We start from the raw sequence: 27,988 nt of genomic DNA on the forward strand, positions 1-27,988 counted from the left end.
AAGTTGATTTGTTCTTTTTAAGTTAATTTGTTTTTTCAGTGAAAACAATGAGGCAATTGAGATGTCAAATTTATTTTTCAAAGGTAAAAATGTAATAATAAAAAAATTGATTCAACTACAGACTTTCCATTGATAGCTGTATAAAAGATAATTTTGGAAAACATTTAAAATCAAAAAGCAATTAGTTATTTTACTTCTGTAATATTATACATATTGTCCGTAACGGTGTGGTACAAGAGAGGCTCTCTTGCCTAAAGAAAAGCAACATAATTAATAAGGATTGTGTGCCTGAGGTGGGAAAATAGCTGTTTTGGAGGGTTAAGATATATTTCAAGTTGTAGTTTTTTTTTTTTTTTTAAGTTTGTACTTAATGAGAATTTACAGGGGATTGAAACAACAGGTTGTGGATAATGCCTGAGTGCCTATTGTACACCCTAGACTGCACTAAAACCCTAGATATAGCCTGTAAAGTTGTATTAATAGGAAAGTAGATGTCATTATTACGAGGATGAGATTTGGATATTAATAGTAATGTGAGTCATCATAAACTGGATTAAAAAAGTTTTTCAAAATTGTTCTAAAAATGTTTAGATTAAAGGTTTTGATCAACTTCAAATACTGTTTATCTGTGCCTGTGTGTGTGTGTGTGTGCCTGTGCGTGTGTGTGTGCGTGTGTGTGTGTGTGTGTGTGTGTGTGTGTGTGAAAGAGAAAGAGAGAGAGAGCAGATATAGTGAAAAGTGGAAAACGAAAGAGAAATGTATCAATATAACTGCTATATTGTGGCAAAGAAAGCTAAACGAAAAGACTTTTATTTTGGCGTGGGGTGTGACGTCATAAGGCTGCGCCGCTCCTGCGCTGGGATTCAGCTGGAGAAAGGTTTGTGTTTAAAACTTTTACATGAAAATAAACCGATTGATTAAAGTTTCAGGCTTTTTACCCGATGCTAAATTATGAACCTGCTGTTGACAATATTATTTAACCCTTTATACAACGTAGCACTGTTTTACTCACAGTACTGAGAGCTATTGTTTGAATAAGTTAACAGAAATGTGTGTAATAAGTGTTTTAATTTATTAAATAGCATAATGTCATTCCATTCAAAGTATACAAGAAATGGAGTACTAGTTTTAATCAGGTCATTGTTTCTTACTCAGACTTACTCTTTTACCTGATTTCTATTTGTTAATTACTCTCATATAAAGAAACTGTTGAAGCAAGTGTTGAAGAGAAGTTATTATAGAGGTAAAGTTGGTTTTATATTCGCACATTCGTTCATTTAGAAGTCTCTGTATTGTTTACCATGTTACTTTGAATATTCGATTGGAATTAGCATGCAGATATGACTTGAAAACAACATTAACACTGTTTATTTGACTGTGAACAATGTTGTACTTTGATAGTCATTTGCTGCTAATATGATTTTACTATTTAGAGTTTGAAAATAATACTTTTATAAAGTTATATTATTAAGGGGACAGTCTGAATGTTTGAATATAAAACCAAATTTACTTCTATGAAGTTATTTTGTTTATTTTCATAGTTTTATTAATTTTAAACAGGATATTTTTATTGTTTTGTTCATTTTAATCAGGATAAAGTGTCCAAACACAGAAAAACTCCTGCTGAAGTGACTGATCTCCACACTGTTATAAAGATGGCGTTTATTAAAGAGGAGAGTGAAGATGTGAAGATTGAAGAAACATTCAGAGTCAAACAGGAAGATCTGGTGGAACAAACAGGTTGGTTTTCTTATTGATATATTTTTAATAATAAGAATACTAAATTAAATCCATCTTGCAGCCTTGAGTGTGCTGCCTAGTTCTCCTAAATGCACATAAGCACTCATTGAAAGAGGAATGAGTTTGTTTCTTGTTACTTGTTCTCATGTTTTTTGTCAATATTTTTTTATGTGTTATTAGTTTCCCATTTTCTCAACCTTCTTAAGGTTATTGCTTTTCTAGTTCTCCTACTGTTTTTAAAGAGTCCTTGAGCACTGACCCTATATAAAATAAATAAAAACTATAAATTAAAAAAGTTTAACTGAGCTGACGATATTTGACCTACAGTATTCTCATAGAAGATATCTGCTATTACAGTGATAGTGTTGGCTTAGTACTTTGTACTAATATGTCACGGTGATCACAATTCCCTTTTTTTCATCAACTTTATAGGTTTAAGCTTGTTTCTAGAAGTTGTTACTAGTTCTCACAGATAGTATCTGAGTTAAAATTACATTATTATTATAATAACTAATTACCAGGGCTATTATGTTTAAACACGGTTTTCACGGGGTCTTAAAATGTTGTAAATTCCAAAATCCAAATTTTAGGGCTTAAAAAGTTTTAAATTTACTGAAATATTTGGTTGTAGGTCTTAAACCTTTTTTAAACAAGTCTTCATTTTCCTTTGTTCATCTTTTGCTACCCAATCTGGCCAAAACCCATACAATCACTAACAATCCATCTCAATAAAATCTTAAACTTTTCATTCAATAAGGTCATTTTAACTCTATTTATCATTATGGTTCAATTAATATAACTTGGTGAAACCTGCAGAAACCCTGGTTTAAAATATGTCAAAAAACGTGGAAGCCCCCAATTTTAAATGTGCTAAATGCTAAATTTGCTAAGTTTGTGTTGTTTTGATTTTGCTATTGCTATTATTTTTATTATGTTTTTACTTGAACTGATTGTTCTAGCTGTCCTGTACGGTGACCTTGAGTGTCATAAAAGGCCCCTTTAAATAAAATGCATTATTATTGTCTGCAAGCATCAGTGTTTATTCAGATTAAAATAATATTTAAAAAACAAACAAATTGAAAATGAGAAAAGAAAAAAAACATTTTTTGAGACTCTCCATGTTTGATTTTGTTTTTATATACACAACTATGCCGTCAAACTGTTGTATAAACGCAATATCACACTCATAGCAGTGTGATATGGCTGTATATCGGCACTCGGCCTGCGCCCTCGTGCCAACGCACGCCTCCCACCAGTGCCGATATACAGCCATATCGCACGGCTACTCGTGTGATATTGCTCATATATATTGTTATAGCAACCTATGTGACCGCTTTGGGAAATAACCATCATTGTAGACATCACAGGATGACTGATTGTGAAGGAACGTGTAGTCTGGCACATTTGCTACCCACGACAAGTCAAGATTTAATAAAAAAAATAAAAATTGCATGATCTGACGTAGTGACTTTCATAAACTACAGTAAAAATCATGTGATCTGACCGGGGCTTTAGCTGTTGTATTGGAGTCAAAAGAATATATAAAGTAGTATGTTCTTTTAACAGTGCCGATATGTTTAAGTTTGTCCTTTTGCAAAATGTTTGTCATTTCTTTTCTGCAAATTAGATTTTTTTTAAATCTGCTTGATTTGTTTAAAAACCAAAAGCAGCGTTTGTCAATTGGTGTTTTTCTCCATAAGATACACCTTTGACTGTTTTATTTTATGTGTATAGTCTTTAATGTGCTTTTAAATAATTCTATTCTTTTCAAAGCAGCACACAGACGAGAGTTTATCCTTGAAAACGTGGCATGAGAGCAATGCATGTGCAATCAATTCCTTTGCATACATTTTTAAAACAAAAGACAAGATAATTTAATTACTTTCAATGTGCTGAATATTTGTTAAAAGATTATTTAAAAAAAGCTTATACACATATTTAAACTGTAAAACTGTCGGCGCCAAAAGCCTAGTGGTTAGTGCATCGACTCATAGCACCAAGGTGCTCACGGCGACCGAGTTCGATTCCTGGCTTGTGGTCCTTTGTCGATCCTTTCCCTATCTCTGATTACCACTTTCCTGTCTGTAAAATTTCCACTGTCCTATCCAAATAAAAGTGAAAACCCCTAAAAAATAATTATATATTTATAAAAAAAAAAACTAAAACTGAATAAAGTCCATGGTAATAGGAAATGAAGGAAATTAGTAAATTAATCTATTTCTTTATTTAATGCATAAAATAGGCTAGTCTTTTTATAAATTGAGGTAATTCTGAAACTTTTAATTGCATTTTCTTTTCTTATAAATAATAAAAGTTGCATCAGATTGATGAAAACTAACCTGAATACCTGCGTAAACAGGGCCACAGTGACTTTTTATTTTTCATTGAAACAATTGGATAGTGTCTTCTGTCTACATGACTGGCAAACGCGCCAGGAAAAAACTGCTAAATTTCTGCAAATATTTTGTTAACAAATGTTTAGTAATGTTAGTAATGCATAGAAAAATGCAAAACAGATTTGTCCTGAGCTCATTAATGCCTAGTTTAGACTGCGTGATTTTAGCCCCGATTTTGGCTCACCGACAGGTTTTGAGAAATCGCAGACAAATGCCTGAAATCACAGGCAAATCGCTGCTCGTGCATGTGAGTGACAATCACACATTTTAAACTATCAAAGACGCGAGCTGAGAGAATCGCTGATGCCTGCAAGATATTGGGCCTGCTAAATATCTGGGGCTGTTGGCGATTCAAATCATGGCGTGTGAAATGAGTTTTGACTGAAAATAACATCAGCGATCGCCTACAGCCAATGAGAGAGCAGCATTCAGTTGTGTGTGCGCGTGTGTATACCTGCTGCAGGCCAGTGGGAGGCTGGAGGGAAGTTAAAAGCGCTCTTTTTCGGTTTATTTTGACCCACAAAATGGAGGAAAAACTAATGGAGGTTTGACAGGACTCAGGAGCAACCGTGTATGTTTGACGTTTCATACAGAAAGAAATTAGTTTATTAGCAACGTTGAGGAGAAATGGCTAATTCCCTTTAAACCCAGGTGAGCAAATATGTACATTTGCTACCCCATTAAAGGCTTCTTTCTCATTATGTAGTTAATAACAAAAGATATACTACATGTTTTTGGCTGTGAGACGTAGTTTGGACGAAGTTGTCTGCGATTCTTCCTATAGTAAAATCATGCAATGTGAAAGTCCCTGTCGTCGATGCATCTTGCAGTGTAAACAAAGCAACGACGAAACGCTTGCTCAGATAGTCATGAAGTGTGAAAACATCTGTGACACAACTACTTTTAAAATCATGCAGTCTGAACTCGGCATAACCTACTAATGATAGCCACTTTGAGATGGTTTTTAAGGTGGTTAATGAGATTTGTTGTGTTACCTTGGGAAGTTTGGATTGAACAGGAGCAAAGGCTACCTGATCAACATTACATTCCTCGGAAAAAAAAAACACTTGCAAACTAGACGCAGTCACCTCATGCTTGTGTTGCAGTACAATCCGTAAACTCCACTCATTAAAATAACGGTTTGGTGTTTATACTGTAAAATCGTGACTATATTTAATCATTGGTTGTGGGCCACAAATATCGTTATTGTGATAGTAATATGATTATTCGTGCAGCACTACACTCTTCCATTATGTTCCTGGCTATTTTTAAACCATTGACTTCTATTATAACCACATTTTTAACCACAAAGCCATGGATTCTAGATTGTTGGTGTTTTCCCTGTTAGGAAGAGGTCAAATGTGACATTTTTACTGTTGATCATCAGTTGGCAGCATTCACCTTTTAAATAGGCCTGTTCAAAAAGTTTCTGTCTTTCATATGGAGTTCAGGGGAGTAAAACAGCAGATTATAGTGTGCATGCATAAATATACTTTGTAGGGGGACCAACAGTTTTATCTCAAAATTCAGATGAAGAAGAGCAGGAGTCAGAGTTTTAATTAAAAGAAAGTTTACTGTAGATAGTTTGGAGTTTTATCAGCAGAGACCAGCTTCAACACTCGCAAAAATTTTGTAGACTGCGCTACATACAATCTCAGAATAACAACAATTAGACTCTTACATAAGGGGTTTGAAGACCGTGTGTACACATTTTTATGCATCTTCTCCTCATAATGCCAAAAAGAACTTCAATTACACTTTTAGTTTTGATCGTATATACATCGATTGAATCTGTTAAGTGTCTAGTTTTTATTGTGTACACTCACAAGGACAACAAACTTGTGTGCTTTTGCAAAATAAGGATAATTAACAGTGTAGGCATACTCTCTTTTCTCCCTCCGTGTACTGTTTTTAAAGGCTGTGTTATTACAATGGTCGTAAGAGACGCACGCAAAATGTAGACTGTGGTCAGAAAAAACACGGCATTAAAATGAACAGAAACTCTGCAAATACTCAACAAAGAGTCAGGTGAGGAGACAGGGGGAAAGAGACCCACACGCCAGGTGCAGCGGTTCATAAGAAGGCGGAGACGGTGTACACTTTTGCGTCATGACTTTGGTGGACATCTATTTCTTAAAGGGGAAGAACACAGGGGAACAGGGTAGGTGGGGTGGGGGTCAGCCTGGAACCAGCGAGGATAAACCCAGGGGGTGGGCGGCATTGCGGGCGGATGGACGGGATGCTAACGCACACACTCGGGCGGGGGGAGAATCGAAGCCTACACCAGCTCGTTCCCTACGCTGCCCCTGGGGACTCGATTCACCACGCCGGGTGACTCGACCGAACTCACCGAGCATCCTCCAGCCCTCGTGGGGCGGGGTACGGGCCAAGTATCGGCGGGGGGGAAACGGAGTCCAGGGGGGCGGGCTGAGCAGCAGACAAGTTCTGGATCAAAGTCAGACGGGCCATCTGGGTCCTCACCCACGGATCGAGGCGGGAAGGGGGGGTGCTGTGTGTGGAGGGACACCCCCACGGCTTCCTGAAAGAACGCCCAGGACGAGGAGAAAACTACCACACCCATAGAGGCCAACCCATTGGTGCTTTGGGGGGCCTGGGTGGGGGCCTAACCCCTGGGGCATCACACTAAAACTGAAACTAAACTGTTCCAGTTACTGAACCACACTGTTCCAGTTACTATGACCATTTATGTGAAGCTGCTTTGACACAATCTACATTGTAAAAGCGCTATACAAAAAAGCTATAAAGCTGAATTGAATTGAATTGAACTAGCTCCTATCGGTCAGTAACGGAGGGGTCAGACAGCAAAACTGTCAAAGACTAAGTCCGTTATTCATCGCTTTCACCGAAAACCCGATGGCAGGTCAGAAAATGTTGGTATCGGGCAAATACCTTCCGGTGCGGGACGTCCCGACAAGCAGGCTAGGAAGGGTGGTCTCCCATCGGGCATGACTTGGTGGACTCGGGCCTGGGTCTAATCAACGCCCCCAGTGAGCGCCAGGCCACACGTATCCCTGTTGGACCTCTATCGCTCCAGATGCGTAAACGGTGCCGCTGGTGAACCACTGATGGAGCCACTGACCTCCGGGGGCCTTGTGTCACGCGCTGTATGCACGGGGAGCCCACACGCTCTCCGGCCAGCCAAGCTCCACTCTGGGCCTGGAGCCACTTACCTCCGGGGGCCTTGTGTCACGTGCTGTATGCCTAGGGAGCCCCCACTCTCCGGGACAAGCGCCGGTCCCAAAGGACCCTCTGGATTTGGCACCTGATCACCAGCAGTGCCCGGGCACCCCACTATTAAGTCCGGGGACAATAACTTCTCCAAAATGCACGGGCAAGACAGACGTGCCGCTGGTGACCCAACTGGCCAAGACGTACCGCTGGTGGCCCAAACGGTCTTTGTGTTTGTGAATGGGGCACCACCGGCCTTTGTGTCATGGATGGGGCACCAGGGGCACGTAGTTCTAGCCTCAGGGAATAAAGAAATCCTGTGTTTACCGCGGGGAGACGGACGGTCTCTCGTGGCTTGACAGCTCAGCCATGGGGCCCCCTGCCCCTCCGGAACGCGTGCGGTGGCCTGCGGGGAAATGGACGCCTTGGCGTGGGTTGACAGCTCAGCTGCGACCCCCTGCCTCTCCGAGGCGCGCGCGCGGTGACCTGCGGGGAAACGGAAGCTCTCTTGCGGCTTGACACCTCAGCCATGGAGCCCCCTGCCCCTCTGGGACGCGCGCGCGGTGGCCTGTGGGAAAACAGACGCCTTGGCGTGGGTTGACAGCTCAGCTGCGTCCCCCTGCTTCTCCGAGGCGCGCGTGCGGCGACCTGCAGGGAAACGGACGCCTTGGCGCGGTTTTGCCTCTCGGACGGCTTGGCTGTGTCCCCCTGCCTCTCCGAGGCGCCCGCGTGGCGACCTGCGGGGATCCGGACGCTCTCTCGCGGCTTGACAGCTCAGCCATGGGACCCCTGACTCCCATGGGGTTCAGCGCACCCGCCTTGCCCGGGTTCGGTCGCGCCTTCTGGGGCAACAGGCCTGCTCTTAGACCCCGGGTTTCTTCAACCGCTAAACCCAAAATTGCACTAAGTGTCATTTTCTTCACCTTCACCAAACCCGGAGTCACGCACGCACCTCCAGGCGCGGGACACGCCGAGAAAGGTGGTCTCTCCCCGAGCACCTGGTGGACCGCTGGTGGACCACTGGCCTCCAAGGCCTCACTTAACGCGCTTTCTGCCCAGGGACACCCCCACTCTTCCCGGGCAAGCACTGGTCCTCAAAGACCCTCTAGCTTTCTGACAACTCACGTACCACTGGTGACCCAATCGGCTGCGGCGCCCGCCTGCGCGGAGACGGACTTTCTTGCGACTTGACAATTCAGCCATAGGGCCCCCTGCCCCTCCAGGACGCGCGCACGGTGGCCTGCAGGGAAACGGACGCCTTGGCGCGAGTTGACAGCTCAGCTGCGTCCCCCTGCCTCTCCGAGGCGCTCGTGCGGCGACCTGCGGGGAAACGGATGCTCTCTCGTGGCTTGACAGCTCAGCCATGAGACCCCCGACTCCCATGGGGTTCAGCGCACCGGCCTTGCCCGGGTTCGGTTGTGCCTTATGGGGCAACAGGCCTGCTCTTAGACCCCTGGTTCCTTCAACTTCTAAACCCAAAATTGCACTAAGTGTCGTTTTCTCCGCCTTCACCAAAACCCTGACGGCAGGTCAGCGAAACCCGGAGTCACGCACTCACCTCCAGGCGGGGGACACACCGAGAAAGGTGGTCTCTCCCCGGGCATGGCTTGGTGGGCTCTCCCCTAGGTCTAATCAACGCCCCCAGTGAGCGCACTTAAGTTCCCCAGCGGTCGTTCCAAAGACTAAACGTATTACTAATGACCCTTTTCGTTCGAGAGAAAGACCCAACCAACTGACTTTGTCGTGCTAGATCGAGAGAAAGACACAACCAACTGACTTTGTCAAGCTAGATACCCACCATCCCCCAAATGAGTGTTGGTTGTTCCAAACAGCAAAAAAAATAAAAATAATGCATTTCGTTTTCAAAATGAAATTTTTTACTTTCTCTCACAAGTCTATCAAGTTGTTTTGTGTGATAGTTAAATATATATATTTTTTTTAAAACTGCAAATAAAAAAATATATATATAAATAAACTTTTTTTCCCTCAGATTCTTTCTTGAAACTCTTCCCCCTTACTGTACGTTCACAACGAAAGTGGCGAGTGCGTCAAAGGTCGCTCTGGCCGCCCTAGTGACAATGCTGCCTGTCTTAAGCTCTGGCGGTGAGAGCTTCAAACTACGCTACTTTGATCTCGTCTTTAAAGGGGCCGTAGCAGCATATCTTATCAGTAACATTCCCGCATAAAACCATACTTTCTAGCGTGAAAATGTTGCTCACTTATTGTCAAATTTGTTTAACAATGAGAGATCAAGTTGCATGTGATGTGGATTTGCTTCACTTAATTATCCAGTGTGTCCATATGTCTAAAATATCCTGAAGCAGCAATACTGTTGTATTGTCGCATGACATTCACGCTTTTTTTAAAGAAAAAAATATATAACTTGCAACATTAATGCACGTCAGTAACTCGCCAGTAACTTTTTAAAATATGTTCCAGTAACGAAACAATGCAAATAATTAGAAATTCGGACACCGCAATAATCAAACCCTTGGGAACAACTGTGGTTGAAACCAAAGTTCACAGGAGAACGCTCAGGTTACTAAAGTAACCCTTGTTCACCGAGGAGGGGAACTCCAATGCTATTAGTGGATTTGATTTTGGGAAAATCCACGAATTGGGAGGATTCAGTTCAGAAGTCGCTTATCTGAAAGAGTATGGAACAGGCCAATGAATGCCAATGAATTGGCAGCGTAAGCTTGTGCTAGTGTGCTTCATTGCCAATTAACCCAGCATATAAGCACACGTGGAGCAAGCAGACGCCATCCTTTTTAAGCTGAGGAGACTTTGCTAACAGCTAAGGGACAGTCATTATGGCGATGGTAAATAGCATTTCCGTTCCCCTCCTCGGGGAACGAGGGTTACTTTAGTAACCTGAGCGTTCCCCTTCGGATGGAGAACTCCAAAGCTATTAGTGGATTTGATTTTAGGAAAATCCACGAATTGGGAGAACTATGAAAAATGCCATTGCACCTTACCAACGTCTCCGATGAGAGGATAGTCAAGCAAGCGTGACACACCCACATCATGGGAGGCACGGTCCTCCAACATGTCCCTGGCCCTAACTTATCCCACTTCAACGGAATTTTTACGGATTTAGGTATATTTTTTGGAAGTCGCGAGCGTCTAGATAATTCTAGGAAATACGTCAGTACGTTGGGTAGTGTGCAATCCCAATAGGGAGGACGCTGCGAAGGCCATCCATTATCCAATGGGGGAGAAAAGATGGCAAGATTACATATGGACTAGCCCTAAGAAGGGGGTTAGCCGAGAGGGAAGACACAGGTCCACCCGAGAGGGGGGACTGAACTGTGGCGGAATAAGCATCTGGGATCACCTAGTGAGGATCACGCATAGCAGGCACCTATACCCAAAACGCAGGCTGACCAACGGGCAGGCCTACAACGTAGTGGGCCAGCAAGTGACTCCTCCGCTGAGTCAGTGCTGGGGGCCATGCAGGAATCTGCAGGGCTCACTTGACGGGTAACTTACTGACAGATAAGAAGGCGCATATATCTCCCTGTTAGGGAAAATGGCGCCGCAAGCTTGTTAGAACACCCTACTGAGTTGTTTCCTCAATCACCAAAGGGTTACCTAATACCCTTGAGGAAACCGGCTCCACTCGCAGATTGTAAAACCTAGCAAAAAAACCTAGCCCGCAGCTCTACAGATGTCTGTTAGAGAGGTGCCGCGTTCACGCGCCCAAGAAGATGCAACGCTCCGAGGGACACGGCTCACCTCTGCTCGAATAAGCAAGTGAAATGTTTTAAATTAAAACAGTAATATTATTGACTAATATAAAAATGTTCATTTGATTTATATACAATGCATTTTAAAATAAAAAAGAAATCCGCAGATTTTTACCAAAATTCTCTGCAGAAATAGCAAAAAACGTCCGCAGATTCCGTCTGGCCCTATTCATTATGTACGTCTTTGTCTTCTCAGATGGGAATCATTGCATTAGTAATGATAGTTCACGCCTTCTCGCATGGACCATTTTTCACCTAAAAAGTGACTTTGTCTTTTGACTTTGTACCTTTCACACAATAGGCAGTATCAACAACAAAAAAACAATATAACAATATTCACAATAAAATGCCAAAAAAACCCTCAGCACTTATAACTCAAATGAAAGTGAAAGAAAAAATGCTTATAATTTCAGGCCAGCAGATTCGCCAGATTTGAAAACGGGGAAAAAAATAATACTGATAATAATAGTACAAGGAGAAAACAAAACAAAATAAATAAAAGGAGAATTTGGCCAAAAAAAACCCCAAAAACTTTCGCTTCTTACCCACGAAGCGGAGGGGTCAAGGGAAATGAGTGGAGAATGGCGAATGTGGAGGTGTGGATGTGAAGATTGAGTGTGTTGACGAACCCAGCCGGTGAGTCGGCAGCTGACTCCATGCCAAGCGAGATAAATCGGTAAGTTGATTGTGTTCAGGACACACTGCGCTGAAGTCTTTGGTGATGCACTTGTTCACAGACGTCACGAGCACTTCAGTAACAAGACAGCAGTCTTTGCTTTATTGCTTCAATACATACTTTCACTTTTTGTTTCTCACAGCCAGTCATTACGTTTACACTGCTTGTCTCGACCCGGTGTCATTACTCATTTCCCCGCACTGCAACAGTTCAGTCAACTTCTCTTTCTTCTGCACACCACATAATGCTGTCCTCTTCAACTCTCCTCCTCTTTCTTTATACCAGTGGTCACCAAACTTGTTCCTGAAGAGCCGGTGTCCTGCAGATTTTAGCTCCAACACTGATCAAACACACCTGAACAAGCTAATCAAGGTCTTACTAGGTATACTTGAAACATCCAAGCAGGTGTGTTGAGGCAAGATAGAGCTAAACCCTGCAGGGACACCGGCCCTCCAGGACCAGGATTGTTGACCCCTGCTTTATACTCTCACCCATTTGCTTTTTGCCGTCCCATGGGTAAAGACCAATTAAACAATGTTGACTGTCGTCACAGAAAACACCAACAATAACTAATGCATGATTATATGCTGTCATAGCTTTGCAATAAAAAAAATGTTGTTATAATAGAGGCCAATTGAGAAAAAAACAGCCATGAATATAACGAAAAGGGAGTAAATTTGCCCAGAGTGTATTGAGGTTTTATTTATTTTTATTTCAAAGCATTTTTTACAGAATATGTCAAAATAAGATGTGCCCAAATACCAGTTTGTTTGCTGAAACACAGAGAAAGTTTCAATTTACTATTATTTCTGTTAAGCAGCTTTGAAACAATTTACATCGTAAAAGCACTAGATAAATAAAGGTGAATGGAATCTGCTTAAATGTGTACACGTTAATGGACCAAACTAAGTATGATCTGATTCATTTTACATTTAACATGCATCAAAATTACAGTGTGTGTAGCCAATGTGTCTTTACACGTTTCAGCTCTTGATGAGAGTTTTTAAGACTTAATGAAAAATAATGTTTTATTTATTTATTTCAGACCTAATTGAAGAGATTGAGGGGAGTAAAGAGGAGGAACATCGTGTCAAAATTGAGGAAAAAAATCATTTACAGGCTGATGGTATTTTAAAAAGGAGAGACAAGAATTGTTTCACCTGCACTCAGTGTGGAAGGAGTTTGGCAAGCCAAAGCAAACTTAAGATTCACATTAGGATCCACACTGGAGAGAGACCATTTACATGCACTCAGTGTGGGAAGAGTTTCAGCCAATCATCATACCTTAATAAACACATGAGGATCCACACTGGAGAGAAACCATTTACATGCACTCAGTGTGGGAAGAGTTTCAGCCAATCATCACACCTTAATCCACACATGATGATCCACACTGGAGAGAAACCATTCACATGCACTCAGTGTGGGAAGAGTTTCAGCCAATCATCATACCTTAATAAACACATGAGGATCCACACTGGAGAGAAAACATTCACATGCACTCGTTGTGGGAAAAGTTTCAGGCACTCATCACACCTTAATCAACACATGATGATCCACACTGGAGAGAAACCATTCACATGCACTCAGTGTGGGAAGAGTTTTAACTGCTCATCAGACCTTAATAGACACATGAGAATCCACACTGGAGAGAAACCATTCACATGCACTCAATGCGGGAAGAGTTTCAGCCAATCATCAACCCTTAATTACCACATGAGGATCCACACTGGAGAGAAACCCTTCACTTGCACTTAAGCCATGGTCACGCTGGACTTTTCTCCCCATAGACTTCTATTTATACGCACAAGAATGCGTCAGACCGGAAATGTAAGTTCGTGCATCAAGTTTCGCAGTTCACTGCATTGCAAAGTTCAAGCTTGGTGAACTCTGACCTTCAAAATCGCATCACTTGACTGTGAGACCAATCGAAGATCAAAACATGACCTCTCTGCACAGAAATGTAAAATATGGACCAATAGCTCACTTTTTAAATGCCTAATAAACTAATTACCAGGGCTACTGTGTTTAAACAGGGCTTCCGCTGGGTATTAATATGTCTTAGATTCCAAAATCAAAAATTTAGGCCTTAAAAAAAACTTAAATTTACTGAAATATTGTGCTGTAGGTCTTAAATCTTTTTAAACAAGTCTTCATTTTCCTATGTTCATGTTTTGTGACCCAATCTGGTCAAAACTCATACAATCACCAACAAGACATTTTAACTCTGTTTATCATAATGATAAAGACTGCTGAGGATATCGACCTGGACAGATTGTTGTGCATAGATTTAGTTTAATATAGTTTTTAAAACTTTAAAACATTTGGTAATTTGTTTTTTTATTTTAAAGAAAGTTTATTTTGGGAAAAAAGTGTGTGGATCCAAGTAGAGCTCTCTTGTTTTTACACAATATTTATGATCTTATGCTAAGAAATATAAAAAATATTTTAATGTTATTATTATTGATTTATTATTGTATTATTGAATATTTTATATTAAAATATTTTTTTGTTTGGACAAATAAAAATCTTTTTCATCTGGGCCAATTGAAAAACTCCTTAGTCTAAAATTTCATTCATAATGGTCTTAAAAAGTCTTACATTTAACTTGGTGACACCTGTAGAAACCCTGATTTAAAGTATGTCAAAAAACGGGGATGCCCTTAATTATAAATATGCTGAATGAAATGGACACCAAAATAATTAATTATTATAAAACATTGTACAGTATTCTAAACTATATGATGTTGTGGGACGATGTGAGACAAAACAAATTAAAGTGAAACAATAACGTTTAGCATTGCACTGACTACAACTGGCCAACAAATTAGTCTAAAAAAGACTTTTGCTGCTTAGGAAATGGATTACAGCATGCTGATGATGTGCAAACATTTGAGTGTAAAGTTCGTCAGTATTGACCATATTCTTCACGTACCAGCAGGTGTCGCCATTGGAATCTTTTTGCTTTTTAAACAATACATTTTTAGATCCTAAAAACAGCGTTAATATAATAAGCCAAGACTGACATGCAATGTATTGAACACCTGCAATGTTTTTTCAGCAATTCATAAAAATATTGCATATGAACTGTCTATTGATTTATACAAATAAATACCATTTAATAATAATATAACAATTAATTAATCATTTATTAATGTTATAATACACCTTTACTAATTGTGCTTGTGCATTTTTTTGTTTATTTGTTGATGTTATCTCACAGATGAAAAGAGAACAGAATATTTGTACTCAAGTTATAAAACACTGCTAAAATAATACAAGTTTTAGTAAATGATAATAATATTTTACAAATTACTCTTTAACAAACTACTTTGAGTACTAGTCGATTACTTTTGGGGAAGAAAATCTGTTTTTCATTATGGCCCTTTTTAATTATACAATTAATTAAATTGTTTAAATTATAGGCTACATATAGGTATTTGCATTAACAAAGTATGGTCTATTTTTTTCCGTACACGACAATGAATCATTTTTAAAAGCACTGGCAAAACTACCACATACTTTTAAGGCCATAGAGACACTTTTTGTCCATTTTTAAACAATACTTTCAAGCTTTTAATTGTTTAAAGTATATGATGAAAAGATTTAAACTTGGGGTTTTATTTACATATTTTACACTGTTTTTCTTATTTGCTTGTTGTCTATACAATATTTTATTTTACTCTTGATCCTAAACTGAAATAATTTTACAAAAAATATAAGAACACTGTCAGTAATAAAATAACAAAACTAATTACTTGGTTTCTGACAACACTACATTTCTCGAGGCAGTGCTTTAATAATGTTTATTTTGATAAATGTAACAGATTGCTTTGACCAGTAATGCCTGTACAAATTGTTGATGCTTTAAGACAGATCAGAATACCCCTATTATGTATAAATCACATAAATACCTCATCCACAAACATTTCTAGCATAATTATTTTGACATAAAGAAATAAAAAGTTCCACCTTTGTGAAGAGTTATGGTAGGCTAAGTTTCACATCACAATACAGCCAAGTAAGTGTGTTAGCATTGTCACCGGTCATGCATCAATCTAATTCTAAGTACTTGATAGTTTTTGACTAAGTTTAGTCGAGGAGAAAAGATAAATAATTTCTACTTCTGAGAGATCACAATTGTATATAGTCTGAGCACACACACGCGATGATGAGACCATGAGAGGACTTGCAGTTCATTTGAAAAAGCCTATTTAAGGGCTCGGATATCAAGTTTTGGCGATTAACTACATGACTGCACTCTTGTGTTAAAATAAAGCACTTGCGACATTTGCAGAAATGAATAATTGCGCATTACCTGCAGTCCCGCGCCGACACTCTTAGAGCCTACTCACACTATGCTATCCGAACCATGCTCCGGGCCTGTTTGTTTGATCGTTTGAGAAGTGTGAGTGTGTTGAATCGGGCTCAGACACAGTTCACTTGGGCTTTGGCGCGGTATGCTTGTGTGTGAGTGCAAAACGCGCCTAAGCCAGAAACTGAAAGCAAGACGTGCCTTTTAAGGGACTATTTCATATGCATTTATTAATCATTCTTACCGTTCAATGAACGCAAACTGTTGTAGTTTATTAGAGACGCAAACCCCTCACTGCACCGCAGCTGTGCCTTCATCAAACCTCCTAATTCCTGCAGCACGAGGACTTTATGACTGTTTATGAGCGTCAGAAGTGGCGGATCTGTTCGGCGAAATATTTGATTGTGTGTCACTGCATCCCAAACGACTAAAACAACATAACTAGAGAAGTCTCCACTGTGCTGAGCGAGAGCACTTCTCTACTGAACAGTGCATCATTAATGATGTAAGCGTGCCCTGGCCTGAATGGGGGACAAGCGTGCTTTGGCCTGGTTCAAAGCAACTGTACATAGTGTGAGTATGCTCTCAGATTGTATTAAACTAGGCTTCAGAAGAGTGATAGGTCAGAGGCGAGTAAACTCTGTCGGAGAGAAGAAAGCCAAACGTAAGTAGATCTTCAAAATGGCAGGATGTCCGCGGTTTAATTACTCTTGTGAATAACATCTCTACAGTAAAAACACTCAAAGAGCATTATTTCAATAATGCATTTGTTTTTAAGTTGTTGTTTTCTGTCACTGTAACACAGAAAGGCCTTTGTCCTGCCCTTATGTTTCACGCAAACCTAGACAAGGTCTACTGAGATTGGTCATTTTTCATGTCAGTCAAATCATCGCTTCGAAATCCTGGTATATACCTTTGGCCAAGGAGGGCCAGCTGGGGCTTCGGGGCGGAGTGAAAGGAGAGGCGGGCAGTTTTCTGATCACACATGAGTACATGCGAAGAAATAAGGGAAAGAAAACATCTAGCCTTATAGTCTGGGGTCATTTTGCCTATGATCACCCTTATGTTTCCCTTTTAAATGTAAGGCTGCTGCATAAAATAATAAAGTAGTTTTAATTTATAGTGACGTTCTTTGCTGCGTCCTCCTGTTTCAATAACGCATAATATTAAAGACACAGCAGACAGTAAAAGTTTTCGAGAGTTTTTGTCAAGTTTAAAATGTTTGTTTGTGCGCATTTAAATGCCTGTATGTGTGTGTGAGACCGGGCAAGAGCGCTCCTTCACAGCTCTGTTATGCCGCGAGCAGCTTTTTTCTTTATTTATTTTGGAGATAATACACAATATAAATACAACAGAAAGACATAAAACTTAACAAATTACGTGAAGTATTTGGATGCGATGATATTCATCAAATCACGCAAACAGCATTATTTGGGTGAGTGAAAGCAGAATCTAGCCTATACCTTTTTTTCTGTCACTCAGTCCTGCGCAGCGCTCGCTGCTTTAAACTCATCGGGGGAAAGTCCAAACACAAAATGTGTTCTATATCCTCAAACAACTGTTTATGTTTTTATATGACGTGGTTAAATTTATAAATGAAACTTTAAATGAAGAGCTTTAGTGAATAGCTACTGAGCGCAACAAATATGGCTATATTTTGTTAGGCTACTCGCTCTTGTGCTGAAACACTTAACACGACGTCTATCAAAACGAGGATGTAATAAAATACATTTCATACCAAATTATAACGGAGAATTTCTGTGGCTTTATATTATGGATGTGTGCGCTCTCTGTGTTGGGTCCCTCCGTTAGTGGCGAGAGCACTCGATGCACAATGCCAACAGTCGGTCGGCGAGTAAACAAATGTAATGAATGGAAATACACAGGTCTGTGCGTATAGACATTTCATGTACTGCTGTACAGTATTGTGTCGTTTGTTTGTTTTGGTTGTCTTCATTTTAATGGTTTCGTTTCGTGATGAATCTATGGTGTGCTTTATCTGCCTGTGCTGATTCCCGCTGAAGTGGGCGGGTTGTGTGACGTTTGATTCGGGGATGTTCTGTGGGCGGTGTTTGCGTGACGCGCTGTGAGCTACTAGCCCGACAGTGGAAACGCGACATGATTTCGGCCTCATTTCTCAACCTCCCGGGCTATTGGCCCGGCCCAGCCCGATTAAAGCCCTGGCTCGCACTGGCCCCATAGTGGAAATGAGGCTAAAGTCCTTGTCCCCAAAAAAGATATCAGTATGAGGTTCTATGTGGACTATCGTAAAGTGAACGCTATCACAGAAAGAGATGCCTACCCCTACCTAACATGACAGAGATACTGGAATCCCTCTCTGGTGCTGTCATCTTCTCCACGATTGATCTCAACAGTGGGTACTGGCAGGTAACTATGGAGCCTGGAAGTGAATCCAAGACTGCGTTCATTGCTCTTGGGCCTATACCACTTTAGAGTTATGCTCTTTGGACTTTAAAATGACCCAGCAACATTCCACAAATTAATGGAGTCTGTCCTAGGAGAGTTGCGGGGAAAATGTGTTTTATGTATTTTGATGACATCATCATATACTCACCCTCAGTCACCCAACACTTTAAAGATTTTCAAAGTGTCATCACTTGGTTACACAAAGCTGGTCTGATCATTAACCTGAAGAAAAGTAAATTCTGCCAACATAAATTATCATTTCTGGGACATGTGGTGAACACCCAGGCCATTCCTGCTGATTCCATTAAAGTAGAAGCGATAAAATCCTACCCGGTTCCAAAAACATCAAAGACGTTAAAAGATTCCTTGGATTGGCAGGGTGGTACCATATGCCAAACTTTTCTCAAATTGCAGAGCCAATGAACTCATTGAAGAAAAAAGGGTGAATTTTTCAATGGACACCTCAATGTCAACAAGCAATCACATCGCCTCCCATCCTTGGACATCCTGATCTCCGACGCTCCTTTGTGGTTTACACCGATGCCAGTGATTCAGGATTAGGTGCAGTGTTGACACAACACAAGGCGCAAGGACAGGAGGAAGTTATTGTCTATGGAAGTCGAACACTGACCAAGCTGGAGGTTAATTACTTCGCTACAGAGAAGGAATGTTTAGCCATACTATAGGCCAGGGGTTTTCAAACTGTGGGGCGCCTGTTAAGGGGGGAGCAAGAAACTGAGGCGTGCACTCAAGTTAATTATGACATTTTTTTTATGTTCACAAGAGTCAATCTGATTAGTCCCGCAGCTAACTATCAGGCACGAGGGACCTTTTGTAGTTAATGCGATCGTGTAAAACGTACACAAAAAATGGACCTGTGGCTTTTTAAAATTAATGACGGTGAAGTTAACACCGGTAAACCGTCTGACAAAAAAGATGACGAGTGCCCTTCTGAAGCATTAAAGCAACAGGATGACCAACCCTCCGCGTCAACGGGGATCTCCACACAGAGAGGATTAACGCTCATTACAAAAACCAAAGGCCTGTGTGCATCAAAGCAACGGAAGTATGATGAACAGTACATACAATACGATTAATAACGAACCATGTCCACAATGTGTTGTGTGTTCAGAGGTCCTTGCAAATGACAGTTTAAAACCTGTGAAACTGGTGCGTCACTTACAGAAGAAACATCCGATGTTAAAAGATAAGCCAGTCGACTTTTTTCGATGTAAAGAATCAGCATTAAGAGGACAAAAACAAACGATGACCAGTCAAACCACGCTGCAAGTAAAAGCGCTTGCTGCTTCAAATGAGGTGGCAGATTTAGTTGCCAAGGCCAAATAGCCACATACATTTCCAGAGAGCCTCATATCTCCAGCTGCAAAGAACATCTGTAGAACTGTTTGGAGAGAAGTATGTAAGTAACATTGAACAAATTCCACTACCAGACAACACCATAAGCCGGCGTATAACTGATATGGCATGCGACGTCAAGCGTCAGCTGATTAGAAGAATAAAGAATGGGATTTATTTTTTATTACAATTAGTTGAGTCGACAGACATATCAAACTCATCTCAACTACTTGTATTCGTCTGCTACAGTCATGAGAGAAAATTGCTTGAGGATCTACTATTTTGCTCATCAATGAAAAGACATTTACAGGAAAAGATATTTTAGAAAACCTCAGCGGTCAACTGAATGAACTTGGTCTTTGTTGGGACAATTGTGTCGGTGTGTACACTGATGGAGCCGGATCCATGTTAGGAAAAAATAAAGGACTCGCTGCTTTGGTTCATGAAGTAGCTCCGCATGTTTGTTTCACCCACTGTATGATTCGCAGAGAGGTCCTCGCAGCAAAAACACTTCCTGCGGACTTGAACGCAGTGCTTCAAACAGCAATACAGATTGTGAATTTCATAAAGACTTGTCCCACTAAATCAAGACTGTTTGCCTTGTTGTGCATAGAAATGGGGTCCGAATATGAGTCGTTGCTTTTGCACAAGGAGGTTAGATGGCAAAGTCCTGCAGCGTATTTTTTCATTGCATGACGAACTGAGGATTGATTGTGGATCTTCCTTTAGGAGTTATTTTACTGACGCTAAGTGGCTCACAGATCTTACATACCTGTCTGACATATTTGATAGGCTTAATTCGCTTAATTTGTCCCTTCAAGGCCCGTATTCAAACCTACTAACAATGTCTGATAAAATTGTGGGCTTTGTGAAGAAACTGGAGCGATGGAGAGGGCAGGTGGATGCAAGAAATCTAGACATGTTCCTGACCTTGGATGAAATTATCACAGAAAATATGTTTAACTGGGATACTATTAAAACAGAAATCAATCTCCATCTGCCATCTCTGTCTGCACATTTCAATAGGTATTTTTCTGAGCAGCATAATTGGAACCAGTACGTCTGGGTTCGTAAAGTTTATGAAGCGCTAGATTCCCTTCTGCATTTTTCTAGTGACCTGTACTTTGAAGACACTGTTCGACTCAACCACACTCAGAATTCTGGCTGGCAGTGGATACAAAATATGCTGAACTTTCGGAACTTGAAATTGATGTACTCTTGCCTTTTGCTTCAACTTGGCTCTGTGAAGCAGCATTTTCTGTGTGTACGTACATCAAAAACAGACTCATGTATCACACTGAATCAGGTAAGATACATGTTTATGATTCAGTGTAATTATTATATGCACTTTAAACGCAGCAAATAATATGGGAGTGATGTTTGCACATGCTTTATAATTTTGGCTCGCTGGACGAAAAGGGAGGGTGTGCGAGTGAAATTGGACAAACTTGGGGGGGCGTGTGTCCTGAAAGTTTGAAAACCCCTGCTAGAGGCTATCGAAAAGTGGAGACATTTCCTGGAGCCAAAACTCTTCATTATTGTCACTGATCATTCCACTCTTCAGTGGGTCATGAACTCCACGAAGACCACCTCACGTTTAATCCGCTGGCCCCTTTGTCTTCAAAAATTTGACTTTGTGGTTGAGTACAGAAAGGGAACACTGAATGAAGCATCAGGTGCTTTTATCTTGCATTCATCCCTTACCTGGTTGTCATGTATTCAGCTATAAAAGAACTAGTATTTCCCATCTCCATTGCAGAAATCTGGGAAGAGCAACACAAAGAACCAGATATAATCAAGATATTGCAGAACCTAGCAGATAAAGATTCTACTATGCATGAGCAGTTTGGGGTATTTTATGACAAGTTATATTATTGTTTCCTGTTGAAAGATAAACTCAAACACTACAGAATATATATATTAGGGATGTGCGGAGCAGCCGGTATTTGTATTTGTTGAGGGGGGAAAAGTATTTGTATTTGTATTCGAGTAAAATTCAAAATGGCGGAAAAAAATATATTTTTTCTATTACACTTCTAATTTACGTTATAGTGAAAGTATTGTTTAATTATACCCATTATATAAATTATAGATATGCAATATTGGCTGTTGTTTTTGAACATGTGATAAGAAATGTCATTGAAAAGAAAATAACATAGAAGCCATTATCTCATCCATGGTTAAACCAACAACTAATAAAATACCATTGTGAATATTATGAACCCCACCACCACCGTTCTTGTTGAAGGACACTGAATAGACAGAATAAAAACAAACAATACTTCAAAAAACTGTTCTTCTTCTGAAAGAACTTCTTTCCAATGGACAGAATTCCAAAAACTAATATTAACTAAATAAATCTAAATAAAACCCTGCCCGGGAGATCTGGCAGAACAAAAGTATTCTATATAATACTAAAAGATACAGCCCTGCTATTATCATCTGCCAGCCACAAAAAAAGACACAAAGTTTGTTTGTTTGTTTTTTTTATGTTTGAAACTGACTTGCTGGGGCAGAATGTGGCTGTGTAGATGCTTTTAAGATGCTTTTAGTGCATGTGATAATACATTTGTGATGAAAACGAGCCCACCCACTCGTCTTCAAGGGGGAAGAAATGTGAGTTCGTAAAAAAAAATGATGGCTTACTCGCAAAGCACTGTCGTGCAAGGTGATATTTATTTACAGTGCCAAAAAGTCCATCCACAGTGAAGATATTTACAAGTGCTAACAAAAAAATAGTAATAAAAAGTACCAAAGAAACAACAAACAGGAAAATAAAATCTGCAAAAATATACTCCAATTATATCTACAAAAACAATAATAATAACGATAATATCAGGTATCCACAATATACTTGCTTGAGGCACCACAGTAGCACTCTTGCATCGACTTGGTTAACAAGTGTTGTAAGAAAGTTGGGCTCTGGCTTATATAGCCCAAACTCCCGCCCGTTTGTGGGCTAAACCATTCAACAGGTAAGTATTAAAACGTACAAATACACAAACATTAAATAACTTGACATTCAAGCCACACTTCACATTAAACACATAAAGAAAAAATCCTTAATATATAATTAACAACAAAACATACATTTTCTTAATATAAATAAACACATAATACACACTTCATAAACACAAAACACCTATTTAACAAACATAATGGTTTCGTCAGCTTCCGATCGCAGTGCGCATGCGCACACAATCCCATTCATTCTTAAACCGGCACTTCCTATGTGCTCGGTTTGACCGATCGCGCCCGGAAGCCTGACTACGCCCACACAGACAAACACCAAACAGAGAAGACAACACAACAGGTGAAGTAGAGGTGTATGAAATGCCTATGGATGACTTATGAATTGCGGGGAGTGGATTTATGGAAATATGACCATTTGCTATCGAGATCGCGTGTGCACCCACTCCTCCGATAACGGCAACGGCAGGGAGAAACATTATGATGAATGAATGAGGTAAGTGGGTCTGTGAGTATGTCTGCGTGTCAGCGCGTCTGTGTGTGTGTGTTTGCAAGTATGTGTGTGCGTGAGAATGTGCGTGTGCGAATGCCAGTGCTGCTTTCCCAGCGGTGACAGTTAATGTGACTTTATCACATCACCTTCCCCCTCTCCCAGCCGCGTACTGGCCGGGAACCTGGACAGGTAGTCGGCTACCACATTGAGTCTACCCGGTCGGTGGCGTATTTTAAAGTGGTATGGCTGCAGGGCGAGGTACCATCGGGTGACTCTGGCATTGTGGTCTTTCATGGACTGGATCCAGGTAAGGGCCCGGTGGTCAGTTTCCAGATCAAACTCACGGCCTAGGAGGTAATAACGTAAACTGTCGAGAGACCACTTGATTGCAAGACCTTCTTTTTCAATTGCTGAATATCTTGTCTCCCTCGGCAGTAGCTTGCGACTGAGGAAAACAACGGGTTTTTGTTCTTCTGCATTTCCTTGGGCAAGGACAGCTCCTATTCCTGTTGCAGAAGCATCCACTTGTACCAGGAACCTTTTTGAGAAGTCAGGACTCTGTAAGACTGGACTGGAACACATCTTCTCTTTCAGGGTTTTGAAAGCTTTTTCACAGTCATTAGTCCATGGAACAGGATTTGTGACTGACTTAGACAACAAGTTTGTTAAAGGAGCAGCGATAGAGGCAAAGTTTTGGGACGAATCTCCTGTACCAGCCTACAAGTCCTAGGAACGATCTCACTTCCTTTTTGGTCTTTGGCTGTGGGCTCCTGCAAATCGCCTCTACCTTGTCGATCTGAGGTTTAAGCTGTCCATTGCCCAGGTGGTATCCGAGGTAATTGGCCTCTTGCTTTGCCCACTCACATTTAGACACATTTAAGGTGAGTCCTGCTTCTGCTATCTTCTTGAGTGTCTGTTGAAGATGTTGTAGATGTTCAGTCCAAGAATTACTGTGAATTACCACGTCATCCAAATATGCAGCCGCCCAGTCTTCACAACCCTGAAGGACTCTCTCCATTAACCTTTGGAAGGTGGCTGGTGCCCCATGAAGGCCAAAGGGAAGGGCTGTGAAGTGAAATAATCCAAATGGTGTTCGGAAAGCAGTGTATGGTCTGGACTCCGGATTGAGGGCTACCTGCCAGTATCCCTTACATAAGTCTAGCGTGGTAATGTATTTGGCTTGACCAATCTTCTCCAGCAAATCATCAATTCTTGGCATCGGGTATGCATCAAACTTGGACTGGGCATTGAGCTTGCGGAAATCGATGCAGACACGCAAGGATCCATCTTTCTTGGGAACAATCACCATTGGGCTGCTCCATTCACTCGTTGATGGTTCGATCACTCCTAGCTCCTTCATCAACTTTATCTCCTCTTTCAAGGGTTCCACCAGCCTCTCAGGCACACGGTAGGGATGTTGACGTGTTGGTGTTGGATCAGAAAGGTGGATGGTATGTTGGGTTAGCTCAGTCCGTCCAGGCCTCTGACAGAACAAAGCAGGAAACAGATTTAGGAGGTTCTGCAGCTCTTCCCTTTTGGAGTCTTCTAGGTGAGTGAGATTCACCACAGACGGCTGTCTCTTTACATCCTCCATATCCTCTTCTTCCACATCCTCTTCTACCTCCACCTTCCTCACCAGGAGGGCTGTTTCTGGTCCCTTACCGGGTGGCTCCTTCCACTCCTTTAATAGGTTGACATGGTAGGTCTGCCTGGTCTTCCCCTTGTCTGGATGATGTATTTCATACGTTACCGGTCCCATCTTGCGGATCACAGTGTATGGCCCCTGCCATTTAGCCAGTAACTTGTTAGTTGAAGTTGGTAAAAGTAGCAGCACCTTTTGGCCCTCTTGGAATTGTCTCAGTCTGGCATGTTGGTCGTACCATCTCTTCTGTGCTTGCTGTTTCTCTAGCAGATTTTCTTTGGCTTGTTCTCTGTACTTCTCCAAACGGTCTCGCATCTCTAGCACATAGTGCACAATGCCGCTCTCCTCCTTCTTCGATGCAGGTTCTCCTTCCCAGTCCTTCTTCAGCAAGTCTAGGGGTCCTTGTACCTGCCATCCATAAAGGAGCTCAAATGGTGAGAAGCCCGTCGATGCCTGGGGCACTTCTCTGTAAGCAAAGAGAACAAACGGTAACCACTTATCCCAATCTCGGCCTGTGTCTGCAACGAACTTCCGCAGCATGTTCTTGAGAGTTTGATTGAACCGCTCGACAAGTCCATCTGTCTGTGGGTGATATGGCGTTGTTCTTATGGCGGTGATGCCCAGCTGCTTGTGTAGCTGCCCCATCAGACGTGATGTGAAGTTTGTTCCTTGGTCGGTAAGTATCTCCTCAGGTATGCCAACTCTGGAGAACAACTGAATCAAGGCATGGATGATCTTGGGTGTTGTAATAGAACGGAGTGGGTAGGCCTCAGGATACCTTGTGGCGCAGTCACTGACCACCAGGATGTAACGATGTCCAGCACTGCTCTTTTCCAATGGCCCCACAATGTCCATGGCAATCCGCCTAAAAGGTGCAGAGATAACAGGGAGAGGTTGCAGGGGTGCTCTGCCCCGCTGGGACACAGCACTTGTCTTTTGGCAGACGGCACATGTTTTGCAGTGTGTTTGTACATCAGTATAAAGTGTGGGCCAGTAAAATCGTGAGCTAATGCGTGCATATGTTTTCTGTTGGCCTAGGTGACCAGCCCATGGAACAGTGTGTGCAAGGTGAAGAACAAGAGGACGACAACAAGATGGCACAACTAAACGCAACACATCATTTGTTCTCACATATAACACACCATTCTCTACTACATATACCTCATTGCACAAAATTGATGTTTGTTCAGACTCTGCTTTAACAAATAAGGGTTTCAAGGTTTTATCTTCCCTTTGAAGTTGTGTTATATTCCCTGGGACCTTCCAGCCATCAACTTTGAGACCCTCTCCTGAGGACTCAGAGGCTGGAGTTCCCAGGTACTTTTCAAGACGCCGCTGGCGTCTTGACTTCCTAGGGCCCTTGGTCCCTCCCTGCAACAGACTACTATCCAAGTCTGGCAAGGGCTGTAGACCTGCCCTGGCTTGTGCTCTTGTAAGAGCTGGACATGACACATTAACAGTAGCAATGGAATGTTCAGAGTCTTTGATGGTGGTTGCAAAAGTTCATATAGTACTGGAAAGTCTCTTCCTAGAATCATATCAGCGGGTAAATTGTCAACTACGGCAACATTAAGCAAGTACATTTGTTCTTGTACCTTAACCATGACCTCAGCTCGGGGATACTGCTTTATGTCCCCATGTACACATTGAACAGAGGTGGTGTTTTCATAACTGACATTATGTACAAAACGTGATTTCATCATTGACAAAGAGCTTCCAGTATCTAAGAGTGCTTTTAGTTCATGTCCGTTCACAGTAACATTATATACATTATGACCCTCCCCCACAGAGTCAAAATCACAGTCCCCTTCTCTTGGCACATAACAAAAACCCGTAAGTTTAGCTTTACGAGCAGGACATACCGATGCTTTATGACCCAGCTGCTGGCAGTAAAAGCAAATCAAGTCTTTGGTTGCAGGTTTTTGGGTTTGTGCATTGTCCGACAGTTCAGTACGACCCCTCTCAGAACCAGTGTTATGTAATGTGTGACGTACAGTACCTTTATGTGGTTGAGTACGGAGCCCGCCACGATGTGCGTTCAGGTACTGCTGAGCCAACCGTGCTGCTGCCTGTCCTGACTTTGGCTCGTGCTCCTTTACCCAGGTGCGTGCGTCGTAGGGTAGCACCCGAAGCAGCTGCTCCAGGATGATGACCTCGCCAATCTCCTCTTTGGAGTGCTCCTCTGGTTGGACCCATCGCTTGTACAGGTTCTTTAGTCGGTGGTAGGTCTCTGTCGGCGATTCTCCCACTGGAACTGTAGATGACCTGAAGCGCTGGCGGTATGTCTCTGGAGAGATGTTGAACTTCTCCAGCAGTGCTTCTTTCAGATCAGCATAGACCTCAGCCTCTTCCTCGTCCATTGCCAGGTATGCCTCCAGTGCTTGTCCTGTCAGCAACGGAACCAGACGGTAGCTCCACTCCTCCTTAGGCCACCTCCATGTTCTGGCCAGACGCTCGAACCGCTGAAGATAATTCTCAATATCTTCCCCCTGCTGGAAGCTTGGCATCTTTGGCTCAGTCCACTGCATCGGCACTCTTGGCACTGTGACATTTGGAGAGTCATGGATATAGGCTGTTCTGTGTTTTGTGGATACCTTTGTTGCGGGTGTCGGTAGCTCCATTCGTGCACTCTCTGCATCAATGGAAGTCTCCGCAGGACGTGTTGACTGCAGAATGGAATCACGAAGACCCCAGAGCTCCTGCATATATCGGTCCTCCCTCTCCTCTTGAGAGTCCAGAAATCTCCGCATCAGGGAATACATTCACTCACCAGCTGTAGCATCAGAAGTAACTGGCTTGGATGGGGTTGAGCTGGACTTTGAGGAGACTCTGGGACGACTTGTGGCTCCCTCCTCATCCTCCGTTGTCACCACCGAATTCCAATCAGCCCCTTCCTCTGATGCTGCCTTCACTTGGGACCGTAAACCCGTCTTCGGTTTTCGGCCTTTTGCCGCTGTTTTGCGAGTAGCCATCCCACCGCTGCCACCAGATGTGATGAAAACGAGCCCACCAACTCGTCTTCAAGGGGGAAGAAA

At 41.9% G+C, this 27,988-nt stretch overlaps 1 protein-coding gene across 4 annotated transcripts in view; it reads left to right on the plus strand.

Moving 5' to 3' along the window:
- Nucleotides 1–823: 823 nt before the first annotated feature.
- The window catches only part of LOC148681103 (uncharacterized), a 37,701-nt gene continuing 10,536 nt past the window's right edge, over nt 824–27,988 (plus strand). For 2 of the 4 annotated variants that reach the window (XM_088650691.1, XM_088650690.1), the window contains exons 1-2: nt 824–877; nt 1,593–1,740. In XM_088650691.1, coding sequence (XP_088506817.1) covers nt 1,656–1,740 — 85 coding nt within the window. In that variant the 5' untranslated portion in view covers nt 824–877; nt 1,593–1,655. Of the gene's footprint in view, nt 878–1,592; nt 1,741–12,795; nt 27,628–27,988 lie in introns of those variants that run through there. The other 2 variants (XR_015942627.1, XM_088650692.1) reach the window with 2 other exon arrangements.

The sequence above is a fragment of the Danio rerio genome, chromosome 4, assembly GCF_052040795.2.
Source record: "Danio rerio strain M-AB ecotype USA chromosome 4, GRCz13ab, whole genome shotgun sequence".
In the NCBI taxonomy this organism is placed as follows: domain Eukaryota; kingdom Metazoa; phylum Chordata; class Actinopteri; order Cypriniformes; family Danionidae; genus Danio; species Danio rerio.